Here is a 26,241-nt window from a genome sequence, read left to right on the forward strand (position 1 = left end):
AACGTGTTTGTCCTGAAAAACGTCCCCTCTGTCTTTCTTTTTAAAAAGGGTTTCTGTTTTCAAGATCAAGACTTTTGGAAAACCCATTGAGACCCAAGAGATCAACAGCCATGTGGTTGTTATGGCTTTTTCTTCAACTTCAGGTATTATTGGCTTTCTGGTTTTGTTCCTTTAAATGGGAGGCTGAAAAATTCTAAGTATGCAGTGAAGTTTCCAATGCAAAGAAAGCATGACATTTGTTTCAAAGTGCTAAGTCTTTCTACAGATGAGTTTCAAATGAAAAGCAATTCTACAAAATGACTATTTCCTCTCAAAGCTTTTTGTTTGTTGGTTTTCTTGGAGAATAGTGTGTTGAGACCTGCAGCATTTCTTTGCTGTATCTGTTCTCTTTTATATTAACAATAATTTTCAGTCTTGAAAAAAAAATTTGAAAGACATCCAAAAGAGATCTCTAATATATTATAGACAGGACTTTGGTCTACTTCATGGTGCCTCAGGGACGTTCAATTTTGTAGTTTATAAAATTATAAAATGACAGAAGGCTAAGAGTTGGAGGGAACCTTAAAGACCATCTAGTTGCCCCCACGCCATGGGCAGGGATACATCCCATTGGACCAGGTTGCTTAAGGCCTTGTCCAGACTGGCTCTGAACACAGCCGAGGTTGGTGCATCAACCTTCTTGGGCAACCGGAGCTCCAGTACCTCACCAGATTCAAAGAAAATAATTTTTTTTCTAATATCTAACCTAATTTCATGTCTTTCAATTTGTACCAATTACTCCTTGTCCTAGCACTACAGCTCCTGATGAAGAGCCCCTCTCTGACTTCCCTGTAGGCTCCTTCAGATACTGGAAGGTTGTTTGAGGTCTCCACACAACTTTCTCTTCTCCAGGTTCAACAGCCACAACTTTCTCAGTATGTCTTCATAGAAAAGGTGCTCCAGTTCTCTTAACCCTAATCCTTATACACCTAATCCCTTCTTACTGATTGAAAGGTTTCCCATAATGACATGAAACAATATCAAAAACAGTGATGGAAGGAGGAGTAAAGAAGACATGAAGTATGAACTGTCTACATGAGATCTTCTAAAACTACAGTTTTAATGCTTTTTGAAAAGATGGTGGCATGCTTAAGCTTACAACTCAAAATTCATCCAATTTTAAAAATTATATGTACAAATTGTACCATGTACCAACCTCACAGACACTGCTTACAAATTTAAACAAGTATTCACTCTGGCATCAAAATGCACAACAGAAAAGGTTTGTTATCCAAGTAAGTTACTTGGAAAATCTAGAATAAAGAAGTAGCTCCTCTACTGCTCCCTAAAAGTTACAAAAACAGGTGATTTCATGCTTAAGAGTAGACTCCTAAAATGAAATCATGCATTTCAAAAATTGTATTTGTGAGAATATTAACAAAAGTAATGATTGTTAAATAATGGGTGCAACACAAAAATCCAACCCAAGCCACTCACCCTACCGAATCAGACTTAGCGTTAAGCATCACATATCCCAATTCACAAAGCCAATGTTTACAGTTGCTGAAGTATTAACAATCTTTAATGTCATCCAAACTTTGAATAGGTTGAACCCAATGCATTTACTTCAAAAATAGAATTTCATTCCTTAAGCAAGTTCATTTTCTTTTGGTTTTAACTGGTTTTTGGGTTTTTTTTTTATGTATGTGATTAAAGGAAGGAAAATCACACAGCAAAAGTAGTATGTTTTGGCTTGTTTTGTTGTCTTGTTTTTTTTGAAATACAAATTGCATAAGAATTATATTCTGCCTCTAAGAATGTACTTGACAGGTATGTTTCAAGAGTACTTTGTTGTCCCTGAGGATGGTATTTATATAATCTAATTTCAGACACCCAGCTCATATAATTGACATCATTCTCTAGGAGTTCTTACTAAATAAACCTCAGGAAGTAAGCAATTCACATACTCTAAATAAGAACATGCCTATGTGCACAAGGGAGATGGTGAAATTGCTCTCTTAAGCATTATATTATTTTTATTTTTTTGCTTTCACCCATTTCCCCAGCTATTAAAATTAGCTCTATTAGTTCCAGAGTTTCTTAATTTTGAAGACTTAAGCAACAATATACAACATGGACATTCTTCCTCTCTACCTCTCCTTTCATTACTAGAGATATCTTATTTAAATGGTTTACTATGTATTTCAAAAGCATCTTAAAGAATCACCAGAAACTGACAAAATCAGGGAAGTCAGACAGAGAAAGAATAATTACACAAACACAATGTGAGAACTTCTTTTCAAACTACTAATTTTCTAGAAGGAACTTTTATTTTGAAGGCGACCCTATATGAGCTAGATTCCAGCAGCTTAGGCAGAAGTACAGGAGTTTGGGAAGCAGCAGGAATTGGGTCAGGAAAGGAGGGGAGAGCACCAGGCTCATGCCAGTGAAGCACAAGAGGCTGGAAGAACAGTACAGCTGGCCTTCACAATATCAGAAAATGCTAGTTGAGGGCAAGTCAGATCTATGTCTAAGTTTCTATATTAACCAGTTCTTTGCTTACACTCACAGCTGGAACATATCACCTCTTAGTTTCTTCTCTGATGTGACACAGGAAATAATCTTGTTCAACAGAGCAATTGAATTTTGCAGAATTCCTCTAGTGTGCCCTAAAATGTTACAGTTCACTATAGTGAATGTGCAATGTGAAGAAGTTGCTGCCTTTTATGTTATACAGAAACCTTTCAAAAATGCCTGATTTACCCTTTTCCATTCCAAAAAGCTTTCAAAACCCAGGTGGATACAGTTTAGAGCAGCTTGATCTCATCTCATAGCTGTTCTTTAAGCAGGAGCTTTGATTAGAGAGCTTGTGAGCATCCTCACAACAATAAATAATCCTCTGATCATGTTAAATAGCATTCAAACCCAAGTATTTTTAACAAAGCAATATGCGCCCCTGGACTACCTGATAAGGAAGCATAACTCTATAATAAACATCTAAATACTAGGATTTGAGTTTAAATTCAAATTACAAAATACCCCAGTAATTATTAACTCAAAGATTTTCCTTAAAGCTAAATTAACAGTTCTGCCTGATTCACAAAGTACCTGTACTATAACACAACTACAATATTTAAGCTTGTAGAAGTGAGTAGTTTCAATACACACAGTGAAAAAATCTACTGAAGAGATTTCTATTCACAACTTTTAATGAAAACTCAGAGAAAGAGCATGACCTAGCAGCAAGACTTTTTGGTTTTTCTTTGTTGTACAGCATTGGATTTACATGCAGCATTATTAAATGGTAACCTATCTAGACAATAACATATCTAGGATATAAGCATCATTCGAATTAAGTCCATTTTCACTAAGGCAATGAGTCAAAATTCCCTATTAAAAACTTGAATACAAAAATATGAGTTTTAACGAACAAGCAACAAACACACACATTATATATTCTCTGATTAAAACATTATGCAATAGAAATTCCAAGTTTACGTGTTACAAAATAAAATGAGGTAACAGGTACAAGTCATGGTCGACAGGAAATTGAAAAGTTTCGAAGTTTGTCCCAGAAGAATCCTCTTATATTTCCGTTCTGAAAATGTATTTTATCAGCTTCTTAAGGTGTCAAAAATGGAATAAAGCTTTTTAAAAGCAAATGTATTCTCTTCAAGAGTGAAAGAGCAAATTCAACAGTTATCAAAAAGCAGCACTGGCAAAAGTTCACCAAATACACTATTCAGCCTTAAAATATAATTGAGATATTAAAACTGAATAGTTGTAATAAAAGTTTAATCCTCATGGTGCATAGTAGACAATTGCTGGTCATGTGAAAGCTTTTAAAAGTCAGTCACATCTGTAAAGGTCAAAATTTTTTAGCAACTTTTTTTCTCTCCAAACCCCACTTTATAATCAACAGTTTTCAGATGGAGAAAAAGATCAAAAAATCACAACTTGAAGAATGTGGAAAATATTTTTAAGCAGGAAATATATCTGAGGAAACTAAATTTTACTTAAGAAATATGTATATAGAATGAAAATAGAAAATATGTATATGGAACAAAAACATGTACATTTTTTAGTCTTGATTTAAATGTTAGATTTGATTACCTAGATTTTGATAGAAAAAAGTCTTCTTGGACTAGCTACTGTTCAGAAAAGGACTGATAAATGTCATGGACGAGACTTTTAAAAATTCTGATACCATTCTTTAAGCTACAATTTACCTCATTTGTTCTGGCAACATTTACCCATGACAGCAGTGCTCAGTGTGTAGAATATTATAGGATGTGGGAGTTCACAGTAATATTACTTCATTGTTCAACATTAACCATCATACATAGCTTAAAAAAGGCAAGATATTTAATTACACGAGTTTATCTTTGGTGCACGACTTGTAACTGTTTAGTACACTTATCTCTCAAGCAGTTGATCTGAATTACGCTGCTTGCAAAGAGCATTAGGGCTTTCCAGATGAGAATTAAATTGAAGCAACTAGACTACAGCACTGTAATGCTCAAGGGGAACTAATGGAATTTTAGACATATTCTGGAGAATGTCAATTTCAATTCTTACAACTATTTACTGAAATAATAAGACATTTGAGTTCTAGTAAAACTCTGGAGACTCGAGTAATGCTGATTTTTGGGGTCAGAAAATAACTATATATACAAAAGTAGTCCATACTCATGCAGCTGAAATAAAAGATCTCAGCTACTTATCCTAAGACGTACAAGGCAGGAGAAAACATATCTGGCCAGAAAAGACATGTTATAACAAAATCCAACTGAACATTTTTCAGGTGTGCAGATTGAAAATGACAAGCAGTAGGATATAAACTAAAGCATAACCTTCACACCTGTAATTACTGATCTTTTCCACTCCTGTCAGACCTCCAATTCATATAAGAACCTGAAACCTCTTACTTAAATCACTGTTTTGACAGTGGCCCCCTTCAAATCTTTACTCCTTCCCTCCTCTGCCACAGACACACCTGGCTCTGCTGTGCTTGACAACCTTCTTGGCAGCCACAGCTCTCACCTGGCCAGCCACCACTGCCACACAGAGCTGCTCACATCATCTTAGCTGCCTACAAAGCTACAGCACTTGCCCCATGATTGCATGGGCTCCTTCTGTGCCTCCCCACACCTGCTTCCGTGTGCTCCAACACACACTGAGGACTACACCTTTTCATTCTTCACACAATAAAGTATCTGGTGTTAATGCCAGAGCATAATGGAGCTTTCCCATTTATTGAATAAATGAACTTGCTATGGTAGTGTTATTTCAGAGCAGTGTAAACCAGCCTGGGTGACTCTCACATGCCCTACAGCTAAACTCACTGCAGGGAAATCCACAATGCCTTTTCTTGTGAAAAGCACCTAGAGATTGATCAGCAGTTTCTGGACTAAAGGCAAATCCGTGAAAAGAAATGCCACAAACAAGACAACAATCAAATACCCTTGCAGCATTACCTTCCTCACCCAGAAGTGCTGACTAAACTTTACCTTTGCTGAAATGTAGAATGCAGAAAGAAAAGGCCCAGGATCAGCAGAAGTTACCAGGGTGCACAAGGAAAGGGCTTAGTTCAGCCATCTTCTCCATCACACACGGAGTGCCACACACACACCACATCATCAGAAAGGCAGGCAACAAGCAAAAGCACAGTTCTTTCCTGACACATGAGAAACCCAGGGAGTCTCCAATAATTGGGACGTAGGGTTTTAATTTTTTTTTTCCTTGTAAGTCAGGGCAAGCAGACTGCCTGCGGAGAGCACCGTTCTAGACAGCACAAGCAGCTAGGTGTATCTACCTAGTTGCTAAGTTATTATTATGAAAACCCTCTACAAAAACATGCCCATTTAACCAGGCATAACACAGTCCTGGAGGCTTTGCTTTCCATCTCCTTTGTGCATGTGTTTCATGCATATTTATTTATTTATTTATTTATAGTAAATAAATAATAATAATTTATTTATAACAAAATTCTTACCTATTCCAAAAATTTAATTTATTTCAAAGAGGTATATAAACTTGGGTTTTCTTCAGTAATAGTTCATTAACAAACTTGAAGCTACCATTAGCAGGACAAAACACTGGTCTTTTGAGAATGAACAAGAAGTAAATCTCAAAATGCAGAGTTATTGTTGGAAGATTAATTCTAGCTACTGATATCTAACAGGATAAAAACCTAAAACTAGGCACTCACACTGCATACATTAAGTAGATAGAAAAATGCAACGCATGTAAAAGTTTTGTAAACTCTACTCTATATCATTAAAAATGACAACAGGATTTCAAAAGTGTCTTCAGTAATGCTCAATGGAGACCAAACTTAGTTACTACATTGGCATACCAGAAAACATATTTACATACGCAGAACCAGAGGGGACATCTTCAAACTACCATTTTTTTAAAAGAACAAACCACACTGTTCATGTGCGGGCTTTATCACAACGCCTTTTCACAAAAATATTGATAGAAAGTTTTGATACTCAAACAGTTTAAACAAACTTGTTACAGAGCACTGATAGATCTGCAACATTTGTAATACTCCTTCACCATGCACATAACATTCTCACAATGCACCATTTCTTCTGAAACATACAATACATGCACTGGTGACAGTATAAAAATAATACATGCACTGGTGATAGTATAAAAATAAAAAAATAGTGTAAGAGGGTTTTTCTCATTTGAAAAATGCAAATTTTTTTTCCCAGATGCTTAACAGTATTATTCTCTTACAAAAACTGAGATGTTCTGCACAATTTTGGTTTCACTTGTGCTCACTTTGAATTGCATAACATATCTGAAGTATTAATATTCCCCAAAATTTGATCAAGACCACTTAAACTCTACTTAGGCTGAATTACACAATGCTTAAAAAATAAATCTAGTATTTCTAGATGTGTTCTAACTTTATTAAGTATTTCACTTACTCTCCATAGTCCCAATAAATTATGTATTTTATTGAGAGCAACTCCTTTACAATTACTTCTAATAGGCAAGATATATCCATTGTAATTTGTCACTTGCATAATTAAATAAAAAGTCCTACCTTTCTCAAAGAACAGAGCACAGCATTCCTAGTGCAAAAAACAAGAATTCAGTCTGAAGCAGGGCTACACTTCTCTTGTATTTTGAAAAAAAGTTGAAAAATTTTACAACTGTCAGAGAACTGTGCAATTAAAGCCTGCCTTAAACATCATAATCCAAAAATGCTGTAAGAGTCCCTTTTCTTCCAAGAACTTGTCAATGAAAGGTTGTCAATGAAAGGTCCCATCAGCCACTCAAAGAATGTGTACAAAAATAATTTAATTGGAATATTCTATGAAGCAGGTAATTTTACTAAGAGCTCAGACATTGACATATTGATTCCTGTTAAAGGGACACCTACACTAACCAGTGTTCAAGGGCTGATTAAACTATAATGTTCCCCCAAATCTTATTTCAAGAGAATTTCTCATATCTTTTTTTTAAATTAGAAAAAAATATTACAAATCCAAAAGTGAGTCCATTTTTGGGGTGAAAGGTGGGTTTGCTCTGTTTCTCCAAACAACATGGGAGAAGGTCCCTTTAACAAGGAAGGAGATAGGTATCACTTAATCAGGATGTGGGAATGGAATCTGTACCTATGGGTAAATGGCAATGCGTTCTGTGTTGGTTCAGCCCTTGGTTCTGAGTTCTGCGTCACTTCTGGCATCGCTCGCTCGTCATCTGTCCCATTAATGCTCTCCGGAGTTAAAGGAGACTGAATATCCCCTCCAGCTGATTCCTTAAGTGAAAAAAACGACATATTGAAATTACAAACTGACCTGCCCAGAAAGGTTATGTACATAAAAGCACTAACATTCATTCTTAAACAACACACAAACTTTAGTTAGCATTAATATGGTGTTCAGATTTCCAGCATCCTTCATGGTCCCATTTCATCATTTGTATTTAATACAAAATATATTACCAAAAGATTCACATTATCTTACACAAAACACAACTGGCATATGAATTCTTTGCAAGATCCAACCTTTCACTTACTACAGACCTCTCTCTTACCTGGTATTACATTCCACCCTCATTCTGATACACAGTGGGTGACCCTTGACACTTGGAATTCTTGTTTCATACTTTACATTCTAATGCAGTGAAACAAACAATTCTGGTATTTGTTTCAAAATCCAGCTTTTGTGCTGTTTATTAACCAAAGTGAACAGTGGGAGGGCCATTTGTAGTGTGTTCCAGTTTCACCTATGAGCCATCTCCAAAGAATACTTGTTCACTAAAGTACAGGCAAAAATTTTCATAGGCATGTTAGCCTGGCCTAGCTCTTGCTGGTCATGCTATTATCGGTGAAGTGGGATACTCCAGCTACAGCCAGGTGTACACATAGCTATGGCTATGCAAGTGAACACCTGGAGAACTTAAAGGCTGCCTCCCAGCAGAAGGCACTGCTGTGGTTTTCATTACCTTTCATCACACCAGCATGTACATTTGTGTATACTTTTAAGAAAGTATGAAAAAAAGAAGAGAGTTGATAATATAAAGAGGCAAAAAAAATATTCTATACAAATGGCATGGTTTTGTCTCCTCCTCCTCCTCCTATTATTATTGTTGTTATTATAATCATCTAATAGGATAGAACAGTTTCCACTGACAATAAATGAAAGACTTTCTGGATCTAAACGGTTTTCTTCTATTTTTTTCTTCTTCTCAAACTACATTATATATTATAAAAATTTACATACCACAGTTTAAAATATCTGAATAGCTTTAAGATATAGAAGTCTCTTTAAGATAAAATTCCTGCAACACTACTACTAGATACATAAAATCAGAGTGTACTTATTAAAATGTTTTAAATGTGAGTGCAAAAAATTATTTCAATAGAAGGAAAAAAAATACAATTTCCATCTAAGCTTTTTTTCATTAAAGTACTTCCATAGACTTCTAATATTAATGAAATTCAAGTAGCAAAAATTAAGGCAGAAAAACATCTCAGTCTATGTAATAGCTAAAGGTTCATGGCCTGCAAATTCGTGAACAAAAGAAACAGCAGTTTTTAATGTGTTTCTCCCCCACAAAAAGTACAGGTTAATCAGTGCTTCCACACATTCACAACTACCCCTGCCTGATAAGTAATTTATTTGCAGACAACTCTAATGGAGCTGACTATGAACAAAGCACCAAATATAACTGAAAAAGCCACTTACATTTGTGAAAAGATTTTTCACAAATGTTTACAAATAATATTTTCCCATTTTATATTAATTAGAGGAGTAAAAGTATTTTAGAAAAATTTTGTGAGATATGCATCTGTAATTAAGTTTTTATTGCATACCATCATAACTTCACATATCCACTCCAGATTTCACAAAATTGGACCTAACATTGTGATACTTATTATTTAAATTAAACATAATAGTGGGGTATTCATCAAAAGACATCTTATATTTCAACATCTTTAAAAAAACCCACAGAAGTGAGGGTTGCATCTTTTCTGCACTTACAAAAGAGTCCTTAAAGTAAAACAAGTAGACATTACAGCACAAATCAAACCACCTTCTAGTGATAACAATAAGGGACAGAAAAAATAGAAGTTAGTGGTTCTAAAATAATGAACAAAAAAACCCCAAATATAGCATGTTTAGATATTGGGTATTATACTGTTATCTCAGTAAGGATTCCATACACCTTCTTCGCTCAGCTATTCTTCATAGTGCTTCTCTGCACTGGCTGGCAGTGGAAAAGTCTACCAGCTACTGCCATCCAGACATGTATGAAACATTTTTTGCAGTACTTGTTGCAAAAATTCATATAACATCTTGGATCTTTTTTCACAAGCTCTAAGTGAATTTTGTACTTCTACAGAGAAAAAGACATAATTATAATGGATATTATTAGAATCACAGACAAGATTGTGATTTTTAATATTTACCACCCCACAATTTCAGAAACCAAAAAAGGTCTTAATCTGAAATGACTAGGGTCAGAAAAACACTATCAGAGCACAGTCTTCCTTAGAAGAAAAGGACTGAGGTTCAGATGCCAACTGATTGGGGTGAATCCTCTCAAGACTGATGGGGTGCAACTGCAGACTGCTCTATTTTGTTACGCACTTAAATCTAATTAAGGTTGCTTTAAATTAAAAGAAAGGGGCGCAGGTAGGTAGACACAGTTGTCAGGCTATTGCTTCATGCAGTTCAGTGAACTTCAGATTTAAGTGCATGGGGAAGCTAGTAACTGAGAAATGGGTGGTTTGCCACAGCGAGATCCATGAGTTTTATAACAAAAGCAAAATTATTTCCTGTATTACAAGATGAATCTGGGAAATAGGAGGTGGCAAAGCAGGGGACCCAGTATTTCAGTTTTATGTAAACATAGTAAGAGGACTGCAAGTTTTTATTACCTAAGGCTCAGTTAAATGGACACCAGATGGTATAGCTATGTGCATAGGTGGTCTTAGAAGTCCCAAAATAGACAATGTCTTTCTAGACCAAAGCTTCCAGACATACCAGATATAGCTAAATTGTGTACTATTATATGAGTCTGTCTTCATACAGATGGCTTTAAAGTACAGGTTCTCTGACACAGAAACAATATGCTACTCTTAATCTCGAGAAAGCCCGGGGTACTCAATAGGACTTACATATAAAAAAGCAGCACCTCTCTTCTAATTTGGTGGTCCAGGCCACTGTCTTTCTCTGAACAAGTAAAGTTCTCTTTATAGTTAAGGTAAATGGTGATTTTATCTATTATCTGATATTCTGGAAAATTAAAGTAAAGCCTGCTGGTAGGCAGGCAGAGAACAGGAGGTATTAAAGAAATAGGGAGAATGAAGAGTTTAAAATTAGCACGAGCATTGCTTAGGGGACAAGGCACTCCTGCTATAAAGAAACTGCGAATTAGGCTATGTATGGTTTTCTTTCTACCATGTGTTTCCCACACACTAAAAAAATCCAAAGAAAATATTCCATTCCAAATGAAACAAAATATCAAAAAAACACATGGAACTTCTACTTCCTGGCCATTGAGGCCCTTTTAGGAGCAACACTTTGCTAAAGCACATAACACCTGACAGAATCAACCTAATTTTAGTGGACTTAAGGCAAAATTGCTCTGAAATTTTAAATGGCTAGAGTCTGCTAAATATTTGAACTACAAATACGTATCAAATTTCTGAGATATTTTTGCTGCTATCTCTTGATTTCTATTTCTCTGCAGTTTCCCAAGTTTTTGCATGGCATTGAGAATTGAAACTCACACGTAGCAGAGATATTTTCAGGCTTGCAACAAACAATAGTGAACAGCAAATGTCTTGTGCAGTGTTTTGTTACATTAATTGTAGAGATATTTCATAAAGACTCAATCTGTAAGGGCATACTGAGGCAGAAAAGTGTACTTTTACTCTTTCAGAATTCTGTAGTAGAGAGGGTGGGAAATGTACCATATCCAGTACCTGCAGCATATACAGTACTTGCAGTAACTGATGAATAATGACATTTTTTAAAACTGTACCAAGAGAAATAAAGCATTCTATTTAAGTTTGATGTTTATATTTTCCAGTCTTGATATGCAGTATTTTCCTACTTATTACTAATTTAACACAGAAAGATATCTGCATGTCCAAGACTGCAGAGGGACTGATCCTTTTAGATACCTGAGTTATCATTACGGAGCTCATAAACCTCCCAATGTCCTTCCTGCAAATGCCACCAAAGCTCCACTGAAAAAGCCAGGTTCCTGCAAGACATTTTCTGACCATTAAAAATATCTTCATCCTCTTACACTCTCATTCTCTGCAATGGATCACTATGCAAAAGGGGAAGAAGAGCTAGAACATGATTCAGAAAGACAGCAATTCAATTGATTGCCTTGCAACCACCTTTTAGTAGATGATGAAAATGAGAGCAGGTGCTCTTTAAAATGTCTCTATGGTCCCAACTTTCCTAGTACCAAGCACCCATCCTCCTCCCAGCCATAAATCTGACTGAATGAGCCCAGTACCACAAAACTGCTGGAGTTTGTCATGATGTCATTGCTTCTTATCTGTTCTAAACTCTGAAGTTCTTGATTTGATTCCCTTATCTCTACGGAACTAGCATGTGAAAACTACTATGTTTATGTGTCAGCACTTGCACTAACTGAATAACTCAGAATAATACACTAGCTTAACAACACAGTGAAAAGCAAAGAGAAGAAAAGTAAGGCCTGAATAGGAAATTATGTTCAAGTGTGCCATAATGAAATTGCAGCCCACAATAGGCATTATAGAATCACTCAGAGTAACATTTCTGTAACTGCCTACAGCATAAAATGTTAGGTTTCAACTGCAAAAAGAACTCTGTTCAGGAAAATGAACAGCATTAATAGCTCACTCAGTTTAAGAGAAAGCTTTAACCCTGATGAGTTGCAAAACAAAAGCATCTTATCTCTGAGTGAATAGCTCAAATTTACGATCAAACCATGTAATAAGTCACTCCACATGACAGCGTCAGATTTAACTTCTGAGTCCAAAATATTAATCAATGTGTCAAAAGACAAACATAATAATTTTTTGTCTATAACATCAAGTAACTAGAGGCCTGGGCGAAGCACTTCACTGTCACTAAAGTCAAATCTGTATTTTTGATAAGTGTATAATATTGAAATACATACTTCCATTGTCTCTGTGGAATTTATCAAAAATTTAGAGACAGTAAAGTAAACTTATAGAAATCCCTGCCTTATATTTCTTCCATTTCATTGGAGTAAGCATTTTCCTATTAACAGCAAAAGCCAGCCTAGCATTTTGGCAAACTGCTTACAGGGAAAACAACATGATGCTTGTTCCTGTTGTATGTTCTGATTTCCACTGACTTCTCTTGGTAGGACACCAGATGTAGCTTGCTGGTAGCAATAAAACTATTTCTGCAGCACACTGCAAACTGCCTGCTATCCTTACTCCATCAAAGAGCAGGAGACTATTACAATAAAAAGCACTGAAGACAGACTGATTCAATGAAAAGACTCCCCAGAAAAAAGGTTCAGTCTACTCAACTCAGGAATCTCTGCTGTAGTTTTAAAGCTATTGCATTCTCCAAGAGAAGGAATTGTATTGGTCTTCACTACTGCTTAAAACAAAACCAAGAGCTAACTGAGTCAAAAATCTTGGGCAGGAGGATTACAGGAGAGATGGGGCATAAAAGCCTCAAGAAGTTTCTTTTTTCAAAGCAAATTCTAAGTATTCATAATTAATTATAGCAATAACTAACGTAAATGTGAATACCTTTTATAAACTCTTACTATACATCACAGCTAACTGTAACAGAACTCCAGAACCAGCCTGTGAATCTATCATCTTCCTTCAATGCATCTCACAAGAGAAAACTACACAGTAGGAAGTAAGTAAAAAAAGGTTTACTGTTTCAACCTTTATTTTTAGTGTAATGATTGTTCTATAAAAGTTATTTACAGTTTTGTGAAGTTTTGTGGATAAAATAGGAAATCGTACAAAAAGTGTTTAGTATAGTTCATTTACATAATCATGTTTATTCATTTTCTTGGGAAAGCTGAAATAAAGGAAAAGGAATAAAAAACCCACACAATTTTATGAACAACTCCCTTTGATTTGCTTGCAGTACATGTTAAATGCATTTTTAAGACTTCTTGACACTCTTGCTGACCAATGAGAGGATTCACAGCAACTGAGAAATCCCCCCTTAATTTTTAATAAATATGTATGTAAAGAACAATAACAATAAGCAGCACAGGCAAGAAGTATGATGCTTGAATCAGGCAATAAGACTCACTTGAGAGGGTGTACTTGTTAGCTCCATCTTTTCATGGGATTTTTCCTTTGCTATTCGCGCAGCTTCTTTGAACTCCTGAAATTTTTCAGCAAACTGAAGGTACATATGTTTAAAGAATAAAAAAAAGAAAAGAGAGAAAGAGTAGGCGTGAAATAATACATTGCATGCAGAACAGAATGCTGTACTGTGCATTTCACAATGTCAAATTCTGTCAGTAATTTAAAAAATTTTTCTCCTTATTAGATACTCATTTAAATGAGTTACACAGTGACATACCTTTCAGGCACTTAATACATATCTTAATACACACTCTTTATATGTCAGGAAAATGACAATGCAATGAAGCATGATCTGTTGCTGGTAGTTTTAAGAAACTCACCTCAGAGATGGCTAATAATAGGGACAAACTGCTTTGCATAGCTGCACCCAGATTCTGGTTTTACCCTCCTCAAACAACAAATAATCTACTTCTGAAGCCTAATGTGGTCACCATGAGCTAGGAAAGCTTTCAATGTACTTTGTTCTTTCACGACTGAAACAATACTGACTTCTTCCCAAATGTTAACTGCATTTATAATTTCAATAGGTAATTAGAGAAGAAACAGTGGAAATACTGTGTTCATCTCTAGAACGTTCATTGACATCAATCAAGTTAAAGAACAAATTCACTGAATTAGAACTGCCTATACTGAACACTAAATCATGAAATTGCATATGGAACTGCCATAATAGGCTTTATTCCTATGCTACATGCATCTCTTCCAGAAAATAGATAAAGCAGCAATTTAGAAATATATGCCCTCTTAAACCTGAAAGATTAAATTAATTTGTTAAGAATAGGGCCTGGTTTCTCTGGCTGGAAAAAAAATTGGCTTCACAGTTCTCACCTTGCCACTACACTAATTGCTAGAGTGGCCACAAATTTGTTTTTGTGTCCTACTTCTTTTATACAGACCATTATCTTAATATGATCAGTTTAAGAGCGAAATGATTCTGCAAAAATATCAGAAGCTTCTCCAGCAGCCTCTAAATCTCTTTGGCAACAGAATATGAAGAGATTGTTTTGCACTCCGTGTATATGCAAGGTACAAAGGCTACCTTTTGTGTGGCACAACCTCACCAATTATTTTCAATCAGAACTTCACTTACTACACAAGACCTAAAAACCTTAGTGTCTTTAAACCTTTTTCTGGCAGGCTACTAGTATCTGAGGACTTTAGTTTCTCTCTTCTTGTATCCTGTATTTCATTTGTTACATTATTTGAAAGCTTATTTTTCCTGAAAATTTAACCCAGCATCAAAAACAGTCTCAGAACAGATGATGAAATTGACAACAGATGATGAAACAGGACACCAGAATCAAATAATACTTTTTTAAGACTTGCAGCTAAAACTCAAAATTTCATGGGTAACCTATTATTTAAATCAGTCTTAAGACCAGAGAATTATTAAACGGCAAATATGATTCTGAGGTTTGAAATAAATGGCTGAAGACAAAGGCAGTAATTATGACAGCCACAGTATGTTTTTAAAAAAATCATAGATCAGTAGACCGCATTCTAAGAATGAGCCAAAAAGCCCCATTTGGTGGAAATTTTCACAAATTTTCTAGAATTCTTTGAGACAGTCAGGTGATGAATAATAGCTATCGCTTGATTAAATTCCCGAATAACAAAGATGAGTCTCATGGTACGAAAGAAGTTTTCTGGAAGATCACATTTTTAAGGAAAGGATGAAAAACTGTGCATGGCGACTACATAAGGCTGCTGCCAATATCCATGGTGGCACTTTCCATTTAGCATATTCCTTAAGCTTTATGGAATAAATCAGGTCAGCTAACTCAAGAAGCTAAGACAGCATACCCTAAAAGGGGTATTTCTTATACATCAGGATACTACCAAAAGCATAGACATATTCTGAATGAGAAAGTAGTCTCAATTTTTCCTGAAAGTGAGAGGGCATTGTGTTTCTCCTACTGCAGCAGCAAGAGGGACTCTGCTAACAAATTGTGGTCCTGTGAATATCCTTCAACACAGGTACCTTTCAGGTATCACTGACATCTGATGGACCAGTCTTGAGATGAATTTGTGGTCTAACATTGAGAAAAGGCCTAGTGAACTATTTAATTAATTTTCCTCTATACTGTTTGTATGTGAAGTTGATTAGAGTGCCATTACTTTTCCATCAGACAGTCTCACTCCACTAATTTCTATTCAGAATAATTGTACAGAACAGAGGTTGCTAGTGTTGCATCAACCCTAGCAATCAGTTCAGAAGGACAGGGGTATGTGAAAAAGAAAGAAATAGTACAGACGTCAAACATGTACTATAAGACATGGAGAAAATTATGTGAGACTAAACAGTTAACTTTATCTGCTGGGATTATTTGCATTATTAAACTGTGGAAACTGGTTACAGACTAGAACAATTTTTTTGTGGTTGCAGGCTGCCTTTTGCTCTCTGGAACTTAAAATACTTACAATCCTAAAGTGCTGGCTGTATCAGAGTGCTCTGGTAAACCTGGCTATGATGCACAGAAGTGGGGGTAAGTCATCTGAGGGAGGGACAAAACAAGAAAGAGAATATAGACATGATTTCTCTAAAGTTACAGGGCAAATCTAATTTGGGTCTTCTGATTCCCAATCAAACATACCTACCAGCTCCAGTGGCTGAACAGCTTCTAATCTAAAGAAAAGTTTTGTTTCCCCATCAATATATTCATAAATTTTAAATAACACAAAAAGTTAAATCTTTAGGAATTTTAGTAGTTGCAACAATTGGCAATTGCAACCCACATGAATATCAGCTTAATAATTAAGATATAATACAACAGGAACAGTATGCTGAAAAGGGCTCATAGATTCACCATAATCTTCAGAAAAGGTCTGTGACTCAGGATTTTTCTTAATAAATTTGTTTATTGTCCATAAAACAGCAATCTGAGTTAAAAAAAAATACTCCAAAAAAAAAGAAATTAGGAAAAAATGTCTACCATAGCCTTTCAGATTAAATTTTCAACAGCAATATAGAGCTTTATGTCAAAGGAATATTTAAAAGTCCTAGACATCTGTTTGATGGCAGTGAAAAGAATGGGATTGAGAGAACTGTAATTAAGAAGGTGACGGAGGGCAAAAGAGGAGTTGAGGACAAAAATTAAAAAAACCCAACATATTTCCACTGGCAAGGATAACCTAGAGCTTGAAGTCAGGCAAACAGAGTGTACATGACTTCAGCAGGATGCTTTGCCTTCAAAGAATCATCTGTGAATAATAAAAACAAGCTAGTCTAAAAGACTAGTGAACTAGACTAGCATTTTTGCTAAAGCTATTGAAATATTAAGAGAAGTTATTACCATGTTGGTAAGCAAGTGCTTCTAGGACATACACACCAAATTAACTGATGAGGTTTCCAAGTTCACTGAAGCAATAATAGGTGTACAAATGCACGTGCAATACCAGAATCACTTGGAAAGTCCTGTGGTTGTGTTGCTTTGTGGAAATGAAAACCAAGTAATTATGAAAGGAAGAAACCTTACAAGTTTGATGCTTGTCCAAATAAAGTAGCTATACTGGGTCTCATTTTAATGGTTTCCTGGGAGGCTGTGCTTATCCTTGGACAGTGACAAATACTTTCTCAAAAGGGCTGCTATGATTACTCTTCCTTCAAACAGCTAGCCACCATTATTCCTTCCTGAACATGTATTTATCTTATTGCACTTATTTTCCAAATATTTTCTTTATTTCAAATATGAAAATTTTCTGCTTAATATAAACACAAGCTCTTAAACTGCACCGAAATTCCCCATCTGAAGAAAAAAACCACACTTGCACAGGTTCTTGGACTCATCTACCAGGGCAGTAGCAAAAGCAAGTACTGCAGTAAGGATGCTCAGAGGACCTATGCCATCAGTTTGAGAAACAGGGATTTCTTCTTTCCCTGGAATGAGGTCTATTTCCTTCTTGCAGAAGTAGATTAGAAAAGAAACTCATGGATGGCACATACTGCTTCAGCAAACATTTCCACTTCTGCATTTCAGCAAAAAATGTATTTTTCTTTTATACTGAATATATTTCCCACTAGCTTTACTTTGAGGCTGCAAGCTTTGAAATAACAGTAATTTTATGTACTACATAGTAGAAAAGTGAAAGTGAATGCAGCCTAAAAAACAAAAAACTACAAACAGTTTTTTTGTAGGAGATCCAAATACACAAGAAACACCAAATTGTTTATTCCTTTAAATTCTATCATGGAAAAACTGTAATGGAAGAACAAAATTTTTGTTTTTAAAAGAAAATTTTTTAAGAAGAAAAATCTAACAAATCAGTAATTAGAAAGCATTAGCAATATAAAGTGTAATAGACTTCAATCTCTCTCCTTTGCTTCATCAGTTTGAAGAAAATTTGCAGATCACACTTACTCCTGTGCTTTTTACATTATAGGGATTGACAAGGAACAATTTTTTGTAATTATTTTTAAATAACAACAGTAGTGAGTACAGAGTCAAGACATAGTGAGCAGGAATGAAATACACATAGGTAGCCTCACTAGCTGAAGAGTTGCCACTGGTCATACTTACTTTTGAAAGGTGATGTTCAGATGAAAATCCCAAGCCATAGACTGTATTCGCCCTGCTGTCTGCCCACTGGCCAAACTTCTGGGATGTTTTAGTAAATGTCATGTTGGGGGTGATGGTGCTGTTTATTATTGCCTGAAAAAGGTAATAACTGTAAAAATGGGCTTCATGGTTTTTATTTATTTCTAAAGACAACTCATAATTGAAAATGTCAATATTGTAGACAATTATCTGAATACGCTGAATGAGACACACGCTGGGAACTAGGAAACAGTTTTCTAATTCAATGCCAGATAGAATTGCAAAGGCATATTTTTGCATACATTGGAAGGAGGAAATAGATGGGGAGGGGGAGTAGGCATCAATTCACAATTGCATGCAGTCCTTTAAAGTTTCTACATATAAGGACAATCAAAGTCCTTTTTTGTCTCGCACTTGTATTTTTTTGTCCCTTAAGGCAGTGCCTCTCCAGTTGCCTGTCAACTCCACTACTGCTCTTCCCCCACCCATGTTGCAGATGAGATTCTCACTGAAAAACTCTCAATAATACAAAAGAGCACATTTTCTTTTTAAATCTCAGTTCTACAAGAGTCTGTTTCCTTTATACACATAAAAGCAAGGCTAACAATACACCAACTATAGAAGTGGAGCTACTCTTGTTTTAATTTTTCTTCTCTAATTCTTGTTCTTGTATCTACAGGATGCAAAAAATATCACCCTCCACATGTAAGTTCTGATAATATAAACACGAAATTACTAGGTGATATGCTGGTTCTACTAAAAACATTTTAAGTTTCACTGTGGATTTCAACAGTATTTCCATCACATTAAAGAGTACATAAGTGAAGTGCAAACTGTAGAGATGGGAAGAATGTAAGACTGTTTTCTCAGAATACTGACTGAGAAACTTTAACATCACAGAGACCAAGTACTGCTCTCCTAAGACAAAAATCCTTTAAAGTCAAAATCAATCTATACTACTTGACTTATATGGACTTCTAGATGGATATAGAAATAAGTAGTTATTTAAAGGAGTTTACTTTGCACCCTTTGTTTTTGCTGGAAGATTTGAGTACCACTGGAGCACAGCTACCACCAAATTAAAATTTTCTAAGAATTCTACAGGGCAAGCCTGAAAAAATTACAGCCAAGCTCACAAACAGAACCCATGTTCATACGGTGATTCTCAGATAAAGTAGTGGAGACGAGTATTGCAAGAAAGTTCAAAAGCATACATTTCAATGCAACATGTAGAAAGAAGCAAAGATACTGCAGCACAGATAAATTTAACAAAACTCTTTCTTGGTGACTTTGGCAGCTTTGCTATACTCACCATTAATGAAGATGAGCAAATCTGAACATAGTAAATTCTTTCTGATAGTTTTTGTCCCTAAATACAAATTTTGCCTACTGTGAACAACTCCTTGAAAATTCTGGAATGCCTGAAAGCTTACATTTGAGCCAGGAAGCCTCATCAGATCAAAGACAGGATTTGCTGCATGACCAGAAAATGGAGAACTATCTCCAGCATTGTCTGAAAGACATCCCTCAGATGTTCATACAGAAGCTGCTTAGTGAAGTCACTGGTACACTAAACATTATTCTCCTTTCTTCAGGCATAAGGTTTGGAGCTCACATAAAGCCATCAGACTCCTACTTGCACTAACACCTCCAACTGACCACCTAGAAAACTGCTGTCTACAGCATATAAGACAAAAGAGAGAATGTGAGACAGGACTTCTGAGAAAAGAGGTGCTCTGGAACTCTTTTTTACTTGTATGCTTATCTTCTTTTGCACTATTAGTGCTTGGAAGCCCACATTTGAAAAACCCAGGTGGAAGCCCAGAATAGAACTGTGCAAGCTCATTTAATGCTCAATCTCACTTCCTGTGGAAGCTGTCAACAGTACTATCCTTGAAATTAAACATCCTAGGGATTGTATAGGACAGATTCCTCAATTCAGAAGAGGACTCCAATTCCAGAGAGCTAAGATCTCCAAGCAAAACACAGGTTTAAAGCCTCCACAGCTGCCATTTCTTGCAGTGACAGCAGTATAGCTGGCTGCAGCTTAACCCAGTCAAAACAGAGAAATGCTTCTGCTGACCACGTGACAGGCTCCACCACGGAGAACCTGAACAGGGTGCCTGGTCCAGAATGGGATAGCTTTTTTGACAGCAGTCTGCATTTAGGCTGGGTTACATTGAGTGTCAAATTGCTTTCTTCCAGAGAGAAAGGCAGGAAGAAAGCTTCAAAAATAATTGTGTTGAGAGAGAGTTGGCTGTGATTCTTTCCTTTATCTTCCAAGAAAGAAAAGTAAAGAGGTTTCAAGTCAGTAGATAGCATTACCCCAGGGGTAGTGCTGGGACTGGGAAGACTGGGAAGACTACATTCAGATGCCAGTGATTAAAAAATAAAAAAGCCCTTTCACTGAGCTTACCATGAGTTTACCAATTTTACAACGAAATTAAAAGCCTTAGTATGCTAGGTTTCTCACATCCAAAACTATGCTTTTAAAAGCGCAATGCTAGAGCATCCTACAAATACACTCCAGTGTCAGATACCTCTGGAAAAAACTAGATACCAAGACTTTGCATATTTAACTTAAAAAACCACATATTTTTAAAATCAAAATTTATAATTAAGTCTGTCCTGTCCATTCAAAAGCGTACTGCTTTAACTGCTCTCCTCCAATCCAGATTTCACTGCATAGTTATCCATATAACAAGTGTCAAATATTTCATCAACTTCCAAGAATGCTGTTTCCATAAATGAACAAGAGGATCTTAAAAACAGAACAGTGTCAATCTGACAGGAAAACATTTAGCTTTTGAAGAAAACTGATTTAGTTATCTTCAGGCTTTTTTGGAATTATAAAATAGCTTTCCTGTTTCCATTTCATATTACTTTAGCGATGAGAAAATAGGGCATGTGTCTGAGCTGTTCATTTTATGAGCTGCAAACCTGACGGCTGCAAGATATATAGTAGTGGTCAAATACAATTTTGTCTTGTGCTTAAACTAATGGCAATAATAATTTAAGATACCGAACTTTCTAACTTCTTCAAAGGAAAATCACTGAACACTTGTGTGTACAGGTCTCACTTAAAACATTTATTGAGCATTTAAAAATTGTCACTTTAAAGTGAGACAGTGATTAAAATAACAAGATCATCTGCAGTAACACTGCTGGGAGACTTGACTGAGTAATAATATATGCAAGGTTTATGGAACCTGCAGACTGGGAAACCACTCTTTTCCAGAGTCTTCTCTGGTTCTAGATTGATATGAAATTTAAGTTTATCTTCCTGCTTGGTAGCTGAGAAAAAAATTATCAGAGAGTTAACTAGTAAAGCAAGAACCACACTATACTTGGTCTCTTCTCAGCGATGGCAATAGACAAAATGCAAAAGACAGCGGGACTCAGAATAATCCTGACATCTGCCTGTACTATTACTGGAGAAACAATGGAAGCTTTGTTCAATCACCCAGGAGAAAGAAGTACTAAAACACATTTTCCCAAGGATCTCTGAAATGAGTATATAATTAATGAGAAGTGAGAGCCTTAGCAACAACTGCTCAATGTTGTCATGCCATACTACATAAGAAATCTTATTTTTCAGGCTTTCTTTTGAATCTGGGACTGGTAGGAGAAAAAAGTCACATAAAAGATATTTACTCAAGAGGTCAGAGGAACCAGATTCAAGTTCAGTCAGATTACTTGCATCAAGTTTTCTCTGCAATGGGCAACAGGTCTCCAAATATTGTCCATGACTATAAAATATATAGCCTGTACACTGAATATTTTATGGTACTAGAATACTTTTTGTAGTCAAGATAGAGGGACATACATGATATCTGGTGCAAGATATCTCAAGAGGAGACTGTAGCTTAGGAAAATATTACACAAAATGCATTAAAAGTAAGCAGAAGTTGTGTCTGTAGGAACTGTCTTGGCTAAATCAAGCTCAAATAAGGAAAAAACCCCCCTCTTTCAAAATTAACCAAAGACCCCATAAGTAAATTCAGGTTGGAAACTGCAATGCACAAAAGGGGAGTGAAGATCATGTTTTTAAATGTCCTATTGTTTTCAAGAAGAAAGATTTAATGACTCTTAGATAATCAGTAGAGAAGTTAAATTATATCCAGGAATACTTCTGAAATGCACCAACCTAGAGAGAGAAGGGTGCAGGATAGAAATAGGATTTTACCTCTCAAATCTATAGTATACCACTCTCCAGCATTCCTACTGCAGAAATATACATATGAGCAGCTGTCTTTACTTACTGACTTACTGCTCAGTGCCTGAGAACTGAGCACATCATTCTCTTCACTCTACAAACCCAAAGGATGCTGTTAAACCCCACCAGCAACCAGGTGTGCAATAAAACATGGCTGGATCTGTTCCCACTGAGGGAGGGGTGTGACAGCTTCAAAACCAGTAGGATTTCACAAGTGGTTTTGGCCACTGGCAACATGTGCATTATCAGCAGTGTTACTGACACCCAGCTATATACCATACAGCACAGATTCTCTCTGGTACACTCAAACTTAAAAATGCTTTAAATTTACATTTAACTCTTTGCGCATACAATATTGTACATAAACAGACATGCTAAAAAAAAGGATGGAGTCCTAAGTAAAAATAAACTAACTGTCTGGGAATTATGCTGGAAATCCACTTAAAATTCTTCCACGTGTCCCTCCGCTATTCACCTGTGTATGTTTCAGAGCAGTGTGGTTAATGCCTGAAAGAATGGGACTCTCTTAACCATGACTGGGATTTTAGATCTTCACCTAAGACTTGGATGAAAACATTATTAGGATTGCAGCACTCACAGAGTAAATAAAAGCGATGAACTGAATTATCGATGTACCTTGCCATTAGTACTGAATGTAGAGAGAATGCTGCAGCAGACAAAAGAACAACTAAATAGGTGAACAACTGCTTGACAATTTAATTCAGCCGGCACCCAGCAGGAGTTGCAGCATTAGGATTAAGGCGGAGGAACCCCAGTGGATGTCAGAATAAGGATTTGGTATATTCTCCAGATCATTTTATAACAGGTACTCTTGATTTCATACATCATCTAGTTCCAATCCCAGTGTCTTTATTCATTAATACTGACTCAAAACTTATTTTAATTATTTGATAGAACTAATTGAATCTTTTGAAGGAAGGCTGAGAAGGAAAAAAAACAAAGACAGAACTGAAAAAAATCTGGTAGACTCTGATGCCAGTCTCAGCCACTTCAAGCAGAGATTTTTGACTATGAGATCAATTTCTATATACTTTTTCTGATAGAAAATCTCCTTTTACATTTAAAATAGCAAAATTCTGGATATTTTAAAAAATGCAGAGCAATAATTTTCAGCTTTCCATAAGTAAGCATAAAATCTCTGGGAATACTGCCATGATTTTAACAGAGCAATTAATTTCCAATCATTGTGAACTGATGTATTTCCAAAAGCTTCAAATGAAAGTCTCTGGAAAGGATCACAACTTTTGATTACAGACTGTATATCTTTAATGTCCTAAGTGTAGTTTTCTGCTACACTGTTTGTAAAGTTACTGCTATTATAGTTATGTGGGTAGAAGCAGTCAAGGATTTTCTGCACGTCAAATTAATTTCTTAGACATGTTTTACAAGAGGAGCAGCTCAGCACAATATCCTTTCTAGTTAAAACAGAGAAAAAACCCAAACCAAACCAAACAAAAAAAACCACCCACATAAATCCCCTACTAAAACCAAACCAACTGAGTCTAGATAAAAGCTTACCATTTATTAGGTAGGCTTTATTAGGAGGCAATCCTCGCATTCTCTACAGCAAAAATTGGAAGATTATATAACAAAGGATTTACTAACTGATTATGGCCACTGAACAGATGTCCTTCATAAAGCTGAAGCTAATTACATTCATAAATGACTGAGTACAGAAATGAAAACAAGTTATTGTATCCCTATGAGTACTTTTTGTACAATTTTTGTCTTTTTATCCTTCTCATAGCATTATCCAAGGCACAGGTCACTACTTCAATTCAGCAATAGTTATAGAAGTCAACACAACTACATGGAAAACAGAATTTACAAATAAACACTTAAAACACATGATGAGGCAATGTTACCATTTTAAAATGTCAGTAATCTTTTGCTCAGATAATGATACAAACATCTGGGAAGAAACATGAAGAACATCAAACTAGAAAGTAGCAGCAAAAATGCTTCAGACAACTAGGTTTTCTGATATATAATTTACCTTTGAGCCATCCAAACTGATTATCCTGTAGACATTTCTTGTGCTGTCATAGAAGTAGGACACAGTAACAGCATGCTTGCTGGTGGGAACCCAGTTCTTCTTAGTGTTTGGGTCAATCTGGAAGACATGAGCTCGGGTGCTGAAGATGGGTTGTTCCCTGAAGGAAAGAGAGAAGAAGTAATGAATTTAATCTGTACATCATTGCACACAAGCTATCTGCCAGTTGTGTCCATTTGGATGTACATAAGTTACTCTGCAGAATAAACCTTGCCTGATGACTTCCGTATGTGCTGCTGCATAGAGCAGGTAAGTTTGTTTATACATATTTGCAAGCAAAACTCAAGTCTTCTAAGGCAAAAATCAACATCCAGTTGTGGAGTCAGATAAACACAGACATCTCTAATGCAGATTCAGCACCATCCCATCCTCTCCCCAGCTCTTTACTGCCCACCTATCCCTCAAAACTAAATGGCGTTAGTGCATGTGTAACTTCCCTCATTACACTGCACACTGCAGAATGTGCATAACTTCAAGTCCACTTCTTCTCCAAAATCTTCTAATACTCTGATTATTCTTGTCAACTTTATGCCACAATCTGGATCTGAACTGGTTGATCCAATGCAATTACTCTAAAACTAACATTAATTAAGGCCAGGAACATGCGTTGTGAATCCCTCATTCTTTGGAGATTTATGCCTGAAAGTGTAAAGGTATTTACCAACATTAAATAATATATGAAATACACTTTAAATTGTAAATTACTTAGCAAATAAAATTACATGAGGCAAAAAACCCCCCTTATTATAATTTAGAATTCACAGCATTTTTCCCCATGACCACTACCAGGACGCACAACATTGCACAGAAATCTAAATACATTTTAATATCACTAAGATGGCGATAAGATGGCCTTCTACAAAAGAGTGACTGTATCAGTAGAGAAGAGGAGGGCTGTGGATGTCAGTTATCTGCACTTAGGTAAAGCCTTTGACACATGCCCTACAATATACTTCTCTCTGCATTGGAAGAGGTGGATTCAATAAATGGACAGTTCGGTGGATAAAGAACTGGTTGGGCCGTCACATCTAGAGGGCAGTGACTAATGGCTCAGAGTCCCAATGGACATCAGTTTTGGTATGTTCATCAATGACAGAGAATGGAACCGACTGCACCTTCCACAAGTTTACACCTGACCCCAAGGTGAGTGGCACAGCTGATGCACCTGAGGGACGGCATGCCATCCAGAGAAACCTGGACAAGCTCTAAGGGAGGGCCCATGGGAATTGCATGAGGTTTAACAAGGTCATGTGCAAGGTGCTGCCCGTGGGTCAGAGCAGGCCTGGTACCAGCACAGGCTGGGCATGAACAGATCCCAGCAGCCCTGCCCAGAAGGAATTGGGGGTGCTGGTGGCTGAGAGGCTGGACATGCCCCAGCCACGGGCACTGCCAGCCCAGAGAGCCACACGTGTCCTGGGCTGCATCCAGAGCAGGGTGGGCAGCAGGGCAGGGAGGGGATTCTGCCCCTCTGCTCTGCTCTGCTGAGACCCCACCTGCAGGGCTGCATCAGCTCTGGGCTCCCAGCACAGCAAGGGCAGGGACTTCCTGCAGAAAGGAGTCCAGAGGCCACAAAGATGATCAGAGGGAT

At 36.4% G+C, this 26,241-nt stretch overlaps 1 protein-coding gene across 1 annotated transcript in view; it reads right to left on the reverse strand.

The window, feature by feature from the left end:
• The window catches only part of HOMER1 (homer scaffold protein 1), an 87,113-nt gene that overhangs the window by 38,789 nt on the left and 22,083 nt on the right, over window positions 1-26,241 (reverse strand). The window contains exons 2-5 of the mRNA XM_058043830.1: window positions 24,597-24,753; window positions 18,346-18,477; window positions 13,770-13,862; window positions 7,617-7,759 (exon numbers count right to left, since the gene is read on the reverse strand). Of these exons, the coding sequence (XP_057899813.1) occupies window positions 7,617-7,759; window positions 13,770-13,862; window positions 18,346-18,477; window positions 24,597-24,753 (525 nt within the window). The remainder of the gene's footprint in view (window positions 1-7,616; window positions 7,760-13,769; window positions 13,863-18,345; window positions 18,478-24,596; window positions 24,754-26,241) is intronic.

This window comes from Melospiza georgiana, chromosome Z, assembly GCF_028018845.1.
Source record: "Melospiza georgiana isolate bMelGeo1 chromosome Z, bMelGeo1.pri, whole genome shotgun sequence".
Lineage (NCBI taxonomy): Eukaryota > Metazoa > Chordata > Aves > Passeriformes > Passerellidae > Melospiza > Melospiza georgiana.